Below are 18,264 nucleotides of genomic sequence, written 5' to 3' on the forward strand. Positions count from 1 at the left end.
TAATTCTGTGAATTATACAGGGGACCTTCTAACTTGGTACAATATGAAAATATTAATTTTACTAATTATATTTGATTAGTTTTTCACCATTTTAGCTTTTTAAAAATGCACAAATCAATGTATTTAATCAATAAATATAATATTATATTAATTATATTTGTTGAACACATGCTAAAAACCGGTACTGTCTTTTTAAGGGAATCCTGCATTTATGTAAACAGCGTCTTTAAATAAGCGCATGTTAACAAGAGAGACTCGAATGGCTTTATCTCATCTGTGCTATGCCTGATTAGAATTAAATGTTTCTTTTTTTTGTTGTTTATGATCAACAACGTACTGTAAAGAACAGAAAGGGTGTTAAAAGAGGCATTATTCAGTGACAATTCGGTTGCATGCACCTCGTCTTTGGACTACATTAACGGAACAACTTTTACTCTCAACATGCAGTTAAAGAATCTCGCTGCTGAATACTCCATGACTATACTTCACAATTCATTAACTGGTGAGTGTAATCTAAACATTTACCTGCCTGTTGCCAAATATATAAATTTTTAGTCGCATAGTGCAAAATTTGGTTGCAAATGCGAGTGATTTACTCTCATTGTTGTAGATGGTTGCTAGAGTAAAATATCGTTCTTGGGATTTAAGAATCAATATCGAAATTGTTCAAATGAAGATCGTGATGCATCGAAAAATCTGTATATTTACCAAACCCTACAGGCTAAAGCACCCAATCTTCTTATTTTCCTAATTAGAATCAGGATTTTGTTTGAAAATAATCTGGGATTTTATTAATTTTGGACTCTGGCCTCTATGTCTGGGCCGACTAAGAACATGTTCTAACATTCTATGAATCAATTTTAAAAACCATTGGTTGATTAATCGGTTAATCGCCTTTTCCACCACCTTAGTTATCGTTATTGGCAAAATCCACTGTCGGCCGACCTCTAATAAACGGAAAACACCATCATGCTCATTCACTTTGTAGCATGAGGCACATACAGACTATATATTTATTTAATTAAAGGCAGCCTTTTGCGGTTTAATAATTACTTTGAGTCACGTAGTGACCAGCTTTTCCGGATTGAGAAGCTACTATCACAACAACACAGAAACACTTCACAAAAGCTCCATTTAAATGGAAAAAGTACGACAGAAATACACTATATTGCCAAAAGTATTCGCTCATCTGCCTTTAGACGCATATGAACTTAAGTGACATCCCATTCTTAATCCATAGGGTTTAATATGACGTCGACCCACCCTTTGCAGCTATAACATCTTCAACTCTTCTGGGAAGGCTTTCCACAAGGTTTAGGAGTGTGTTTATGGGAATGTTTGACCATTCTTCCAGAAGCGCATTTGTGAGGTCAGACACTGATGTTGGACGAGAAGGCCTGGCTCGCAGTCTTCGCTCTAATTCATCCCAAAGGTGCTCTATCGGGTTGAGGTCAGGACTCTGTGCAGGCAAGTCAAGTTCTTCCACACCAATCTCGCTCATCCATGTCTTTATGGACCTTGCTTTGTGCACTGGTGTGCAGTCATGTTGGAACAGGAAGGGGCCATCCCCAAACTGTTCCCACAAAGTTGGGAGCATGGAATTGTCCAAAATCTCTTGTTATGCTGAAGCATTCAGAGTTCCTTTCACTGGAACTAAGGGGCCAAGCCCAGCTCCTGAAAAACCACCCCACACCATAATCCCCCCTCCACCAAACTTCACAGTTGGCACAATGCAGTCAGACAAGTACCGTTCTCCTGGCAACCGCCAAACCCAGACTCGTCCATCAGATTGCCAGATGGAGAAGCGTGATTCGTCACTCCAGAGAACGCGTCTCCACTGCTCTAGAGTCCAGTGGCGACGTGCTTTACACCACTGCATCCGACGCTTTGCATTGCACTTGGTGATGTATGGCTTGGATGCAGCTGCTCGGCCATGGAAACCCATTCCATGAAGCTCTCTACGCACTGTTCTTGAGCTAATTTGAAGGCCATATGAACTTTGGAGGTCTGTAGCGATCGACTCTGCAGAAAGTTGGCGACCTCTGCGCACTATGCGCCTCAGCATCCGCTGACCCCGCTCTGTCATTTTACGTGGCCTACCGCTTTGTGGCTGAGTTGCTGTCATTCCCAATCGCTTCTACTGACAGTTGACTGTGGAATATTTAGTAGCGAGGAAATTTCATGACTGGACTTGTTGCACAGGTGGCATCCTATCACAGTACCACGCTGGAATTCACTGAGCTCCTGAGAGCGGCCCATTCTTTCACAAATGTTTGTAGAAGCAGTCTGCATGCCTAGGTGCTTCATTTTATACACCTGTGGCCATGGAAGTGATTGGAACACCTGAATTCAATTATTTGGATGGGTGAGCGAATACTTTTGGCAATATAGTGTACGTAGATCACTACAGTATAGATATGTAATATTCACTGTAAGACTACAACGAATAATAATGATAATAAATCAATACTAATTGTCTTATATTTAAGCAATATCTCAAATCTGTGATGCTCTGTTATGCAGCACTTTATTTGACAAAAATAATTCCAATGTTGTATTTTGGATTGTGCTGAGAGGTTCTGTATAAAAGCACTTAATTTTATAAGATATTATGTTGACATTTAATTGTTATATTTTCATTTGATAAAAGTTTTAATGAATTCATTTATTTGATGATAAAAAAAAAAAAAAAAAATTATATATATATATTTTATTTTTTATTTTATTTTTTTTATCATATATATATATATATATATATATATATATATATATATAAAAATAAAAAAGAGGTATAGGACTCGGTGTAGCAAATACTAAAAAGGAAGTATCGGTACTTGTACTCATTCTCAAAAAAAAAAAAAAAAAAAAAAAAACAAATGGTATGTGTTAAAGTTGACATTTAATGTCAACTTTAATAACTACACTGAGAACGCATTTCCAAAGGAAAGAAAGGCAATATTAGCCCCCCAGTATTTTGCAGGTTGACTTACAGAAGCAAACTCATTGCTGAGTTCGGGCAGCATTGCATCATGGGTAAGGTAGGAGGGATCTCTTTGTAAAAGCTCTAGGTGTTCATGAAGGTGGTGCTTATCATCATCACTCCCATTCCAGCCACCAGTCACTGTCCGATACAACACCCTTCCTGTAGCGCTGCGCCTCTCCAAGATTATCACCTAAAATCATTGATAGAGTCAGTGATTGATTCCACTAGAAGTGCAAAGCCTAAAATAAATGACAGTTTTACATAGAAGCACTGAAACAAAAATTGCAACCTAAATAGCTACAAAAGGAGTGTAGTTGCAGCCGTGTGGACATAAAAACGTTTCTGACCTGTGGAGGGGTTGTGTCATCCTTTTTGAGCAGAGTGTCACAGAGATGTTGCTGTTGTCTCTGATAAACATAAGCAAACCTCAGAACTTCTTTGGTGTTGGAGGAAGCAAAGTCAAAGAAAGCCTCATTCACTGACACAAACTCTTCCCCTTCCCCAGTAACAAGTAGAACACAGTATCTATGAATCAGAAAGAGAGAGATAATGTAGTTATCTCAGAGGAATAAAGCCTAAAGTATACTTTGGGTATATGCGAACGCTAGGCATCTATGTATAGGACACGTGCCGCAAATTCCATCATCACCAGAGTGCTCGAGCACTAAACGCTTATGGACCGATTTTTTTAACCAGTACAGTATGCGCATGCACCTGGAATTATTTGCACTAATGAATGGGTCCACAAAGTGGCAACTCTCAGTTGAGCCATTGCTGTCACAAAGAAGCGCTAGAAGATATAATTGCCACTAAACAACAGGAGGCTAAGGTGAAAACAGTGGATGTTTACGTAAAGACTGCGTGTGTGAGGAGGTCAGGAGATACCTGCATTTGTATAACTTGAGTCTGAAGGAATATAAAGACATCTTTATTAGTCTAAACTCCTGAAGAGAAATAGTCCAGTATCTCATAGCAGTCGTAGCACGCATGAAGTATGAAGTACTCTTTGAAAGGCTAGCGTTCAAATTAATGCAGACACCAAGTGTTCATGTTAAACCTAATTATGTTTTGGGCTTAAGACCACATACACACTCCAAGCTAGAGATGTGTTTTCTTACTTCCTGCGACGGTGGAACTGCTTAACTGGACATAGCTCATCAAAAAGCTTCTGATTCACCAGACGCGGTACCAGCAGAAACCGATTAGTCGATACAAACTCGTCAATTATCTGCTTCTTCATTCCTCTTGCCTGGGGACAGAAAAAAAAAAAAAAAAAAAGACACTTTTAGCAACAACAAAATGATTGATACACAGTTTGTGAGAAAAATCAATCTTGAGTGTTATGAACTAGGAAAGTCGGCTTCACCTGAATAACATCTGCAGGTTTCTCTGTGTTCTCCTTGAACAGGAGCATTGTGGGAGCATAAGTGTTAATGTTGAACCTCCGCACGACCTGGGAAGTCTCGGTGAGGCCCATATCCACATAGCTGAACCTCACATAGTCTTTGTAGGCAAACGCAGTGAGCTGTGAAAAAGAGCATATGAGAAGACAAATGTATGGAGCAAGCAGTTCAAGATGACAGTCTCTTAAATACAATGGTTTCTCATGACTTTCTAAACAACTGCTAGAATAAAAGTCTCACCTTGTACAGAAGAGGGATTGTAGATGCTATATCAAACATTACCACTCTTGGCTTATTCTCCTCATGCCAATTGTTCAAAAACTCGTGGTAGCTGTTATCCGTCACCTAAATGGAAAGGTAAAAAGGAAACAGAAAAGAGGGAAAAGGAAAGAGGAAAAGAAAAGAAAGTGAAATAAAACAAATTATGAGAAAATATGAGTTTATATATTGATAGTCCATATTTGTAGCAAGAAGAGCAAATGCATGTATTTTGTTAAGCAGCTGTTCTCTTGTAACAAACTAACCATTAAACTTACATTTGAAAATTTGGAATAATTAAAAATATAACTCAATGTGACTGATATCTTACCTTCTCCACCAGCTTCGGTGGCAGAAGACTTTCCACGAACTGTCTTAGGTGCTCCCTGACCACAGCATAGTGGAAGAAAGTGACTTTGCCATTGATAAGGCCCAGAATGGAGGGTGTGCGGTGGGCACCAAGATGGTTGGCCAGCTGTTTCTCATAGCCAATGTCCACAATACCGATACCAACACCTAAACCAAAAAAAGTGCAGGATATATTCGGAGTATTAGGTATGTACAAAACTATCGATTTTCATAATCAACTAGTCAGTCAGTTGTTTGAATGATAAGGATAATAATGAATAATTAGGCTCCCTTAAGTTCACATGACCCTGATCAGATGCCTTTAAGAGGGATATACGGATGCTTTGTAGCACTTCAACATGGTGACTAATGGATATCCAACAAATAAATAGGCTAAATAACGATAACATCTTATTACACAAAACTATCAAAGTAAGAAATAAAAAAGGCTTCAATACAGAGTGGCACAAAACCGCTTATGTGCACCCTGAACGCAGAATGACGCATTTCAAAGTAACAGGAGTGCTTCAGGGTGATTCTAGCTGTGCATTCAAAAGCGCAGAACTGCAGTATAATATAGCGGGCAGCTATAAAATGGATAAAGGATAGATAAACAGACAGCCACATAAATATTTGTTAGAGAGCTTCCAGTCAGTCTGCTTTGCAATGTTCATAATTCCAAGTACCTACCCAGTGGCTCAAGTTCTTGCACAGTGTCCTTCCAAATGGGTTCAATATGAATGCAGGTAAAGCACCACTCTGAGGTGATCTTGATTAGGTAGGGTCTCTTGAAACTATCTGGCACCACTTCATTTATGTACTGGTTGTAGTGAAGGAGGTGCTTGCTGTCTGTGAAATCTTGTCTTGTTCGAGGGAAGTGAAAGAAAGATTCATCGAAGTAGAAACTGTCCTGAAAGTGTCTGAAGCCCTGTGGTGCGTGCACAAAGTTTTGATTCTCGTCCATTTGACCAAAATGGTCATAATTGGCCCGTCGCTCCTCATTGGACAAGATCTATGGAAAGCAAGATACTTTAGTCAGTGCTTACTTCTGAGGATATACACAATGAGTGTGTTAAATGCATCCAATACATATTATGCTTAACCCTTGTACACTTAACAATAGAGAACCATTCCATCTGTTCGGGTCAAATTTGACCCAAAACATCTCATGTGGAACCAACCTTTTTTTTTTAAAGAAATGTAATAACACTATCTTCACTACAGTAAAAACCCTAAACTTGTGCATTTATTTTGGGATTTTATGGTATTTTTGACCATATTTACCTCTAAATTACTCTATTCCTGTTCATATAAAATAAGCAAATTTAGTCGATCCATAGCCTAACGGACATATAATGCTGATGAATCACGGGTGACCCAAGTACAAGTCCCGGCTCATGAGGTCCTTTCAAAATCCCATTCCCACTCTTCTCCCCTATCATTTCCTGTCACCTCTCCACTGTCCTCTCGCTAATAAAACCAGAAAATTCTCCCCTATCATTTCCTGTCGCCTCTCCACTGTCCTCTCGCTAATAAAACCAGAAAATTCTCCCCTATCATTTCCTGTCGCCTCTCCACTGTCCTCTCGCTAATAAAACCAGAAAAGGCAAAAAAAAAGAAAAAAAAAAAAGCACATGTTATCTTCACTTCAATAAAAAAAATATATTTTTTTGAAAGTCTATCAAAACATCAAAATGTGTCATGCACTGGGGGTCTTTTGTGACCTGCTAGAATACAAATAACAATGACATGAAATGACAACTATGGCCAATAGATGGCTTCAGTGCTCCATGCATTGGCAGATCTCCATAAGCCATTGTTGCAACAAACTTCATTTCTAGATTTTATCACAAGTTATGCACTGAATATATATAGACAATATAAAAGATAATTGTCTTTTTTTTTTAAACCAAATGTGTTGAAGGGTGAGATTTCGCATTTATGGCAATATGCTTACAGTCAAACCTGACCAGGGTGTCCCAAACCTAAGCGTAAACTTTCCCACAGTGGGGTCAGACTAAGATTTTGATCTGACCTTAAAGTGTGTGCATGTGTTCTGCATTGTGGATGTGTTATGGTCTAACCCTATAGCACTCGCATGCTATTAATTTCAGATGTATAACGCATTTTTACATAACTTTTGATAAGCAAAATACCATCATACTGCAAGGTATTGGTAATATGACACAACCTACCTCGTAAGATTTAGTGACCTTGATAAACATGTCTTCGGCCCCTGGATTTTTGTTCTTATCTGGATGCCTATGGATAAAACAAAAATGTTGCCATTCTCATATCAACTAACTTTCAAACTTTGCTGTTCATGTGACTAACAGAGGTCGACCGATATGAGTTTTTTAATGGCCAATGCCGGTATCCAGAGAGCAGGGTGGCCAAAAGGCCGATATAATGTGGATATATCTGACAATTTAATATAAGTGACATATACACAAATTTGATAGAAAATGAATTTAGCATTATATTTACGCAAACTTCCAAAAATAAACATGTAAATGTGAAAATATATATATATATATATTTTTTTTTTATCATTAAAACAAAATACGATTTTGTATGTTTTAGATGGTAGATAGCAGTTTCTCCTGGTTTCTGGTTAGTTTTTCCATTTTAGTAATTGTTTGAACAGAAATTGTAATACATTAGGTAGAAGGAAATAACAAGTGCACAGAGAAGTCCAGCAACCACGGATATGTGCACGTTAGCAATCGCATTTTTCTCACAAAGAGACAGAATCAAACCAATTCACATACAGTACATAGAGTGCACAGTGAATATGGAATTTACTTATAGTGCCCTCCAAGCACAGCACAGCAATCTACTGATATACTATAACAGTTAAACTAACAGACGCAGGTAATCAATCACACGCTCATTCACTCAGGCCACGTCAACACAAATACTTTTTCATTTGAAAATGCATCTTTTTCTCTATTTTTTGGCCTTCCACCCACACTGAGACGTTATTTTTGACAGCGATAATTGAGCTTTTCGAAAAATGCTCTTGCAAGTGGACAAATTTGAGGAAACACTGTCTTCATGTTGTAGTGTGGACAGGGAAAACTGAGATATTAAAACTTGTTTAACACAGACGTCCTTGCTTCTCCAGTCATTTGTTAGAAACAGCCCAAGCTGTTGTTACTAGTATTAAAGTATGTTTTTTGAATGAGTAATGGAGGCTTGTGCTCATCTTTCTACAGTTGTGCTCAAAAGTTTGCATACCCTGGCAGAAATTGTGAAATTTTGGCACTGATTTTGAAAATATGACTGATCATGCAAAAAAACTGTCTTTTATTTAAGGACAGTGATCATATGAAGCCATTTATCATCACATAGTTGTGTGGCTCCTTTTTAAATCATAATGATAACAGAAATCACCCAAATGGCCCTGATCAAAAGTTTACATACCCTTGAATGTTTGGCCTTGTTACAGACACACAAGGTGACACACACAGGTTTAAATGGCAATTAAAGGTTAATTTCTCACACCTATGGCTTTTTAAATTGCAATTAGTGTCAGTGAATAAATAGTCAATGAGTTTGTTTGCTCTCACTTGGATGCACTGAGCAGGCTAGATACTGAGCCATGAGGAGCAGAAAAGAACTGTCAAAAGACCTGCGTAATAAGGTAATGGAATTTATAAAGATGGAAAAGGATATAAAAAGATATCCAAAGCCTTGAAAATGCCAGTCAGTACTGTTCAATCACTTATTAAGAAGTGGAAAATTTGGGGATCTCTTGATACCAAGCCAAGGTCAGGTAGACCAAGAAAGAATTCAGCCACAACTGCCAGAAGAATTGTTCGGGATACAAAGAAAAACCCACAGGTAACCTCAGGAGAAATACAGGCTGCTCTGGAAAAAGACGGTGTGGTTGTTTCGAGGAGCACAATACGACGATACTTGAACAAAAATGAGCTGCATGGTTGAGTTGCCAGAAAGAAGCCTTTACTGCACCAATGTCACAAAAAAAGCCCGGTTACAATATGCCCGACAACACCTTGACACGTCTCACAGCTTCTGGCACACTGTAATTTGGAGTGACGAGACCAAAATAGAGCTTTATGGTCACAACCATAAGCGCTATGTTTGGAGAGGGGTCAACAAGGCCTATAGTGAAAAGAATACCATCCCCACTGTGAAGCATGGTGGTGGCTCACTGATGTTTTGGGGGGGTGTGAGCTCTAAAGGCATGGGGAATCTTGTGAAAATTGATGGCAAGACGATTGCAGCATGTTATCAGTAAATACTGGCAGACAATTTGCATTCTTCTGCATGAAAACTGCGCATGGGACATTCTTGGACTTTCCAGCAGGACAATGACCCTAAGCACAAGGCCAAGTTGACCCTCCGGTGGTTACAGCAGAAAAAAGGTGAAGGTTCTGGAGTGGCTGTCACAGTCTCCTGACCTTAATATCATCGAGCCACTCTGGGCAGATCTCAAACGTGCGGTTCATGCAAGACGACCAAAGACTTTGCATGACCTGGAGGCATTTTGCCAAGATGAATGGGCAGCTATACCACCTGCAAGAATTTGGGGCCTCATAGACAATTATTACAAAAGACTGCACGCTGTTATTAATGCTAAAGGCGGCAATACACAGTATTAAGAACTAAGGGTATGCAGACATTTGAACAGGGGTCATTTCATTTTTTTCATTGTTGCCATATTTTGTTTTATGATTGTGCCATTCTGTTATAACCTACAGCTGAATATGAATCCCATAAGAAATAAAAGAAATGTGTTTTGCCTGCTCACTCATGTTTTCTTTAAAAATGGTATATATATTACCAATTCTCCAAGGGTATATAAACTTTGAACACAACTGTAACTAGCAATGGCAGATCCTGAATTTGTGGCGAGTTTTTTTTGGGGTGGGGGGTGCAGTCCTTAGTTTTTCACTACTTATTTATTTACTTGTCAGTTGAACTGTTGTATAAAAGCAATATCACACTCAAAATCGTTCTGTATTGTCCATCGCATCAGAGCCGTGCTGATAGCTGGACATAGAGCACTCTTGCTCATGTGATTTTGCTTTATGAGCTCATAGTGACTGCGGGACCATTTAAACGAGACTGTGTTGCACACATCGTGGTAACACGATGGCACTAACAACAAAAACTGTGCTTGGTCATTTACATGTCTGCTTCATGTGTAAGCAGGGGATTCTCATCGGCATAACGGCTTAAGAATCTATCGGCCAAACGGAAAAATTGATCGGCAGATACTGATAATTTACAAATACCAACTATAAGCTGATTTATGGGCCTCTGCAATATATCGGTCGACCACTAGACAGTAACACAATGTTTAAACTACATCTGTACAGCACACTGTATTACACCAACAGAAAAGGGAAGATATGTTATAAAGATGTGGTAAACCAACTTCATTTAGAGCAAATTCACTACTATAGAAAATGTATGCTGACCATCTCAAATGTTGACAAATTGTGAGGACTGAGCACAAAAGCTACATGCATATACAATAACCTCTGTAATTTTATAAAACCATCACTCACCATTCCCTGGCAAGCTTCTTGTACAGTTTTTTTATTTCACCCTGACTCGCGTGTCTGGATACTCCAAGAACTTTGTAGGGATCAAACTCAGGCGCAGTTGCCAGTGAATCTCCAAGTAGTGCCAGGAAAAGAGTCATCCCCACACAGCCGGTAACAAACACACTCAAGCCTCCCATCTTCTGGTATGTCCTAGACAGTCTAGACAAAAATGCAACACAATCCAATTTGAATAGATGGTATTTCAGAGATATTAAAACCCCTGACTGAACTAACTATCACCATAGCATATACCCTTTGTGGTACTGGTAACCCAACACAATATGCTTTTCTCACAAGAGGCACATCTGCCATCTCTCCAACCCTGACATATATACAGTATATACAAAAGTTTACATACATTTAGGTTGAAGTCATTAAAACTAATTTTTAACCACTCCACAGATTTCATATTAGTAAACTATAGTTTTGGCAAGTCGTTTAGAACATCTACTTTGTGTATGACAAGTAATTTTTCCAACAATTGTTTACAGATAGATAGTTTCACTTTTAAAGACTATATCACAATTCCAGTGGGTCAGACATTTACATACACTAAGTTAACTGTGCCTTTAAGCAGCTTGGAAAATTCCAGAAAATGATGTCAAGCCTTTAGGCAATTAGCTTCTGATAGGAGGTGTACTGAATTGGAGGTGTACATGTGGATGTATTTTAAGGCCTACCTTCAAACTCAAACCCTCTTTGCTTGACATCATGGGAAAATCAAAAGAAATCAGCCAAGACCTCCGAAAAACAATTTGTGGACCTCCACAAGTCTGGTTCATCCTTGGGAGCCATTTCCAAATGCATGAATGTACCACATTCATCTGTACAAACAATAGTGCGAAAGTATACACACCATGGGACCACACAGCCATCATACCGCTCAGGAAGGAGACACATTCCGTCTCCTAGGGATGAACGTAGTTTGGTGCGAAAAGCGCAAATCAATCCCCAGAACAACAGCAAAGGACCTTGTGAAGATGCTGGAGGAAACCAGTAGTAAAGTATCTATATCCACAGTAAAACAAGTCCTATATCGATACAACCTGAAAGGCTGCTCAGCAAGGAAAAAGCCACTGCTCATAAACTGCCATAAAAAAAGCCAGACTACAGTTTGCAAGTGCACATGGGCACAAAGATCTTACTTTTTGTAGAAATGTCCTCTGGTCTAATGAAACAAAAATGGAACTGTTTGGCCATATGACCATTGTTATGTTTGGAGAAAAAAGGGTGAGGCTTGCAAGCCGAAGAACACCATCCCAACCGTGAAGCATGGGGGTCTTCCAAATGGATGATGACTCCAAGCATACCTCCAAAGTTGTGACAAAATGGCTTAAGGACAACAAAGTCAAGGTATTGGAGTGGCCATCACAAAGCCCTGGCCTCAATCCGATACAAATTTGTGGGCAGAACTGAAAAGGCATGTGCAAGCAAGGAGGCCTACAAACCTGACTCCGTCACACCAGTTCTGTCTGAAGGAATGGGCCAAAATTCCAGCAACTTATTGTGAGAAGCTTGTGGAAGGCTACCCAAAATGTTTGACCCAAGTTAAACAATTTAAAGGCAATGCTACCAAATACTAACAAAGTGTACGCAAACTGACTAGGGATGCCCCTGACCAAAGATTTTCCAAGTCAACTAGTAGGCATTAGTTTAAGCCATTAGTCGACTAGTTGTTGCACGTTTATGTAATTAATTTAATTACTTAGGGGGGCATCAGAAAATGGTTTGAGTTCCAGGGATGAGAAAATTTTTTATAAGTAACATTGCTAACACTGTTCTACATTACGGAGAAATACTAAACCATAATAACAAGCCTTTAAAATATACATTTTACACCGGCAAAAGCGGTAATGATTCTGAATGTGTCGGAAAAACCAGCAAGGAAACTGTCTGAACATTTTGTGAATTTATAGAGAGAAATGCACATTAGGGTTGTGCCGACAGACGATGATCTCGGGGATTGACGATGGTCAGAGTGATCGCCAATAGCTGATGCCTTTGATGATGTCAAGACGGTTTTTGGCTTGTTTTCCCATTAATGTATTAAATTATTATTATTATTATTAGGCTATTATTATTATCAAATTAATATTACAAATAATTTGCCTGTAGACACACAGACACATGCTTGAAGAAACACACTTTATTATATTATTAAGAACAGATGACAGAAAAGCTGTCTATGCGCATGTATGCCATGCTGTTTGTACGGAGGCGTGCAGTCTCGTGGAGCATGTAAAAGGTTCTCACTCTTTCTTTGTTTCTGTCTTTGTTATTATTATCGTCTATGAGTGCTGCAAATGACCTGACATCTCAGCTCAGGAGGTGCTTTGAGTTCAGTTTGCTTTATTTCCACAGAGCAGTTCATTGTGACCACAACTCTGCAGCCTATACATCTGTGATTAAAACATAAAAATACAGAAACACGTTCACCTCGAACATGATTTATATTTCAATGATTATCATAATTATAATGATTATTTTTTACATGTATAATTGTTTTTATGTCTTCATTTGTGTAAGTAATTTTCCACCTGCATGTTTAGACAGATACTTGCCTGACATTAAATAGAAAGGTGGTTACTTATATATATATATATATATATATATACTGTATGTGTAGGCTTGACCCTAACCCTGCTTAACGAAAATTACCCCATAGTACCACCTAGCGTCCAACCAGCAGTAATACCAGTGTTCGTCTGTTTCCGGGAGTTTTTTTTTTCTGCGACCAACTGACCAATCAAAACTAGACTAAAGTTTGGTCGACTATTAGGGGGCAGCCCTACTTCTGACACACTGAGAATGTGACGAAAGTAATAAAAGCTGAAATAAATCATCCTCTTTACTATTATTGTGACATTTCACATTCTTAAAATAAAGTAGAGATCCTAACTGACCAAAGACAGGGAATGTTTTCGACACTAAATGTCAGGAATTGTGAAAAACTGAGTTTAAATGTATTTGGCTAAGGTATATGTAAACTTCTAACTTCAACTGTGTATCAAGAGGCCGCACAGACACATCTCTCAATAATAAAACTCTACCACTACAATGGCTTTTAATACATTTCCCCGATTCTTAAACAATCTATGTGAAGCAGCAATCTGAACAGTCAAGACAATTCACGAGACAGACACTTTATAAGAATGGAGAAGGACACGGTTAACATTTGACAACACAGAGAAGATACTAAGAAAAAGTCTCCCGATCACTCAATCCGAGTTTTATACACCATCATGTGAATGTAATAATGGCTGTAATACAGTGAATAAAAACAGTGGGATGTCCGTCTGCAACAAACAACTAACATGCTTAGCAGCGATAACACAGCAGTGTTGCACTTAATAAAACATATAAAAACAGAATGTTAGTAATACCTTGGACAGCCCTCGCTTTGATCGTTTTAATTAGATTTTAGCAGCGACCCATTTTCTCCAGATTTTTATGGGTGGATCCCGATCCTATCCCGTTTCCATCACCTGTTCGTTACTTCCGGTAATGAGAGAATTCTTCTTCTTCTTCTTCTTTAGGTTTTATGGCGGGTTGCGAACCAACTTAATAGGTGCATACCGCCAACTTCTGTGATGGAGTGTGAAGATAATGAAATCTATATTTCTCCCTATTCCCTCCTACGCAAGGTGAAAAAAAAAATAAAAAAAATAAAAAAAATTAGTGTCTCAGTTCCTTCCTGAGCCTAAGTCTTACATTTTTTTTCTCTCTCTTCCTAAAATTTTTTTTCTCTCTTCAAAATGTTTTTTTCTCTCTTCAAAATTTTTTTTCCCCCCTCAAATTTTTTTTTTCTCTCTTCAAAATTTTTATTTTCTCTCTTCAAAAAACAAAAACACTTCAAAAGGACAGACATAATAATAATTTCCCCATGTTTCCCGTTTTCCTCAATACTTTCCTTCGCTTTCACCATGTAACTGAGCAAATGGCATAGATGGTTTAGAAAGACCAACAATTTCAAACAAAAAAAATAACTCCAGTTGTTACACGAATGCCATATCAAACATATGTAACCTGATTTTGTCTTGATTAAAGTTTGCAAACCCTTAAATACATAATACATGTATTATTCAGCTATATAACAACAGAGAAAGCGTTTAAAGCATAAGATTACATGTTTACTGATAGTGGCACCTGGTGGCCAAGATTGGTACCGCATGCATTTTTTTGAAGAGAGAAAAAAAAAAAAAAATTTTGAAGAGAGAGAGAAAAAAGTTTTTTTTGAAGAGAAAAACATTTTTTTTTTTTTTTCGAAAAGAGGAAACAATTTTTTTTTTTTTTTTGGATTTTTGTCTTTCCACATCATGTCGTATGCCTTCTCAATATCAAAATAAACTGCCACTAACCCCTCTATCATTGCTGTTGCTTTCTTAACATCTGTTTCCAATTTTATTAGTGCATCTACCTTTTCTAAAACCATTTTGAGCATAATATAACATACCAGATATTTTCCTGGTGCTGTTTGTTTAATTTGATAAAGTTCCCATATTTCAAATGCAACGTTTATTGCTCCTCTCCCATCAGGTTTTTTATTATAAATATATTGATGTAGATGCAACATTTTTTGTCTTTTCCTTCTATATTTCTCATCAAGATTTTCTTTACTATGTGCCTTCTGAAATGTTTTAACTAATAGTTCTGCCTTGTCTTTTTCTGTATTAGCTATTCTTCCTTCTCCTTACCATAATGTTTCTGGTTTTATATATCCCACTCATTTTCTTTGACATACCCCATACCTCACCCAATCCTGTTTCTTTACCTATAGAAGAACAATAACCTTGCCAGTATCTCTTTTTTGCCTGTTTAACTTTCCTCCTTGCCTGTGCTCTTTCCCTCTGTTATTCTTCTCCTGTTTCTAGTGTCAGTGTTCTTTTTTAATATTCTAAATGCCTTATTTCTTTTTTTAATTGCATTGGTCGTCATTCCACCATGGAACAACTTTCTCCCTTCCTTTTCCTTTCCCGTGAGGGATTGTGGGGAAACACTTTCTATAATAAAAGTCTCTAATTAACCTCTAACGTTCTTTTTGGAAGTTCTAACCCTCACAGGTTCTAAATGCTGTCTCTAGGATTTTCCGAACTAAAGGGTTGACCATTTGTAGTTTTATTATTTAGTGTGCATTCATCTGCTCAAATGATGTTTAATGATAGATATATATTTAAAAAAGATAACACCTCTCAATGTAGCTAGGCCCTATTGTTAATAGATACCACTTTTAAAAAGTATAGCTCCAACTTCTGTAAATAAAGGTGCACTCAGTAATTTTTTCCTCATTAAAAAGTTTTACTCCTAAAGAAATTAATAGTACTTTTGAAACACATATAAAATCATGACTCGCATGAGATGAAGATGCCATTCATATCAGTAACCTTATAAAAGCTTTTTTTTTCTTCTTCATGGAGAGGGTCCTCTCATGGAGGCTACCATGTTCAGATCACCTGATCAGCTGATTATAGGTCTGCAAATCGATTACAAAAACAATCGATTCTTTGGTTTTCGTGGTGTAGGGAATCGAGAATTGACTCTGCTGGGGGTAGCTAATTGACTCTGCTCAGGGAGTGATATGTTCAGACTGTGGTTACCTCCATGACCACTAAACTGCTACACATTCCAGAAGACTTAACAGCTTTAAATCAAATTACAGATTATAAAATGACTGCAGCTAAACAATCATAATTCCTCGACAGATCAGACCGACTCTTTTGTAGTACGCCAGCCATCAGTATGCTAAGTCCGCTCCGTTTTTTCATCTGTATGAATCAATCGCACAAGCCCTTAAACACATCAGACAGCTGCTTTCCATAGTCTGCCTAACGGTATTTTACTTTAGATTAAACGTGGAGTCTAACACTTCTCTACTCAGTCTAACACTCTGCAGTTTTACTGTATGTATTCAAAAATTTGCTTCATTTTTTTCATTAGCCTACATTTTATAAAATTTTTACATTAAAATTATTCTATGAAAACAAATTATATTTAAATATACATTCTGAGAAACATTTTTACATTGTTTGAAATAAATAGCTAGTATTTTATTTAGCTAGAGTTTTAAATAGCTAAAATCATCCAAGTGTTTGTTTGGACATTTTAGTCAGTGTATCGAAGGTAGTGGACAATTGCATACCAATATAAGCGCCAACGGATAAGTGGTAACAGGCAACTTCACTATAGGCAAAATTGTGCTTTTAACATTATTTAAGGTAGCTCTTCGAAATAGAGGTGCATCTGCTCTGCCAACCTTCCCTCAAATTCATCCTATGGGTTTGAAATATTGTGCATTGGGATGTGCATATAGGCACTATTTATTTTTAGAATAGACCTATTTATAGAAAATGTCAAGATCTTTTGTCATTCATGCCTTAAATAATGCAAAGAACGTTTATATTGCACTGTTTATTATGAGGTTTAACTTTACATCTCGTTTTATGGGGAATTGAAAAAGAATCGAGAAAATGGAAGCGACTCAGTCGATTTCGAAAACCAGGAATTGGAATCGGAGTCTGTACAGATTGCTACTTGCTTAATCTCAGCAACCACTACCACCTACTATTAGACTTTTTCAGTCATGGATCAAATTAATCATGACTGACTGTGAATAGTGAGTTTCTACAATGGCATCGGTAACTGAAAACTATGGCGTTTGAAATATGCTGTATCCATATTACATATTTATGTAAATTTATGTAAAATTTCCTTTGTTTAAAATTTAAACCTTTATTAAACACTTTATTTAAACCTTTATACATATAAACATTAAAATAAATAAATAAATAAATAAATTCTGTAAAGATTAACTACAATATTGCTTGAAAGAATGCAGATAATCTTAAATGTTTAGTATGGAGCCATCATGCATCTCTGTGACTGAACCATAAACTCAAAACTGCTCAGGTACAGAGTAAGTAATATGTCAAACGTATACACAAAATTATTGATGTGATTGTTTGAATGAATTATATGCTTTTTCCCTCAGTTATTTCAATATATATATATATATATATATATATATATATATATATATATATATATATGTGTGTGTGTGTGTGTATTGCTTACATGATGGCCAGCAGTACATTTTTTGGTCATTGATCAGATGTCCAGGAATTTTACCTGGCCATGGTGGCAGTGTAACCGGTTAGTAATATTTAGTACAATTATTGTAGTAATTATAATGAATAATTTTACCTGTTACACATGCAAATTTCACATTACAAGTAGTAACAAATGACTGGCGGATGTTAACAGTTATGCAGTAGCAAGTAGTGTAACTTGCATAAATAGTTAGGTAAAGGCAACTTATAATGAAAATGGTCCTCGGTTAGATGCCACTTTGAAGAAGTTTGTGCCCACCCATCTCACTAAAAGAAGTCTTTTCTGATACACCTGGTGAACATTTTTTCATGTGCACTTTTAATTTAGTAACATATGGTTCTGGCTAATACATAGGTTATGTAAGAAACAGCATGTGAAATAGCAAATTGTGTTGACTCATATACTTACATTACCATTTTACTGATAATCAAACGTTGGCTTCATTGTTTAACAAATCCCTTCATCGACCATTTGCTTTTATTTGCTCAGCTGACATAACATGTCAAGCAGTGTCTTTTATTTTAGCAGCTTATTCTAATTCTTAAAAAATAATAACACATTTTTATGACATTATAATTTGAGTATACAC

At 37.2% G+C, this 18,264-nt stretch overlaps 1 protein-coding gene across 3 annotated transcripts in view; it reads right to left on the reverse strand.

Moving 5' to 3' along the window:
• LOC127426314 (dnaJ homolog subfamily C member 16-like) overlaps positions 1–14,097 on the reverse strand; it is a 24,900-nt gene extending 10,803 nt beyond the window's left edge. For 2 of the 3 annotated variants that reach the window (XM_051673054.1, XM_051673053.1), the window contains exons 1-10: positions 13,955–14,097; positions 10,533–10,730; positions 7,188–7,254; positions 5,683–6,004; positions 4,976–5,160; positions 4,627–4,731; positions 4,350–4,508; positions 4,102–4,232; positions 3,331–3,508; positions 2,991–3,173 (exon numbers count right to left, since the gene is read on the reverse strand). In XM_051673054.1, coding sequence (XP_051529014.1) covers positions 2,991–3,173; positions 3,331–3,508; positions 4,102–4,232; positions 4,350–4,508; positions 4,627–4,731; positions 4,976–5,160; positions 5,683–6,004; positions 7,188–7,254; positions 10,533–10,708 — 1,506 coding nt within the window. In that variant the 5' untranslated portion in view covers positions 10,709–10,730; positions 13,955–14,097. The remainder of the gene's footprint in view (positions 1–2,990; positions 3,174–3,330; positions 3,509–4,101; positions 4,233–4,349; positions 4,509–4,626; positions 4,732–4,975; positions 5,161–5,682; positions 6,005–7,187; positions 7,255–10,532; positions 10,731–13,954) is intronic. The other variant, XM_051673055.1, reaches the window with a different exon arrangement.
• Between the last annotated feature and the right edge of the window lie 4,167 nt (positions 14,098–18,264).

The sequence above is a fragment of the Myxocyprinus asiaticus genome, chromosome 35 (assembly GCF_019703515.2).
Source record: "Myxocyprinus asiaticus isolate MX2 ecotype Aquarium Trade chromosome 35, UBuf_Myxa_2, whole genome shotgun sequence".
NCBI lineage: Eukaryota > Metazoa > Chordata > Actinopteri > Cypriniformes > Catostomidae > Myxocyprinus > Myxocyprinus asiaticus.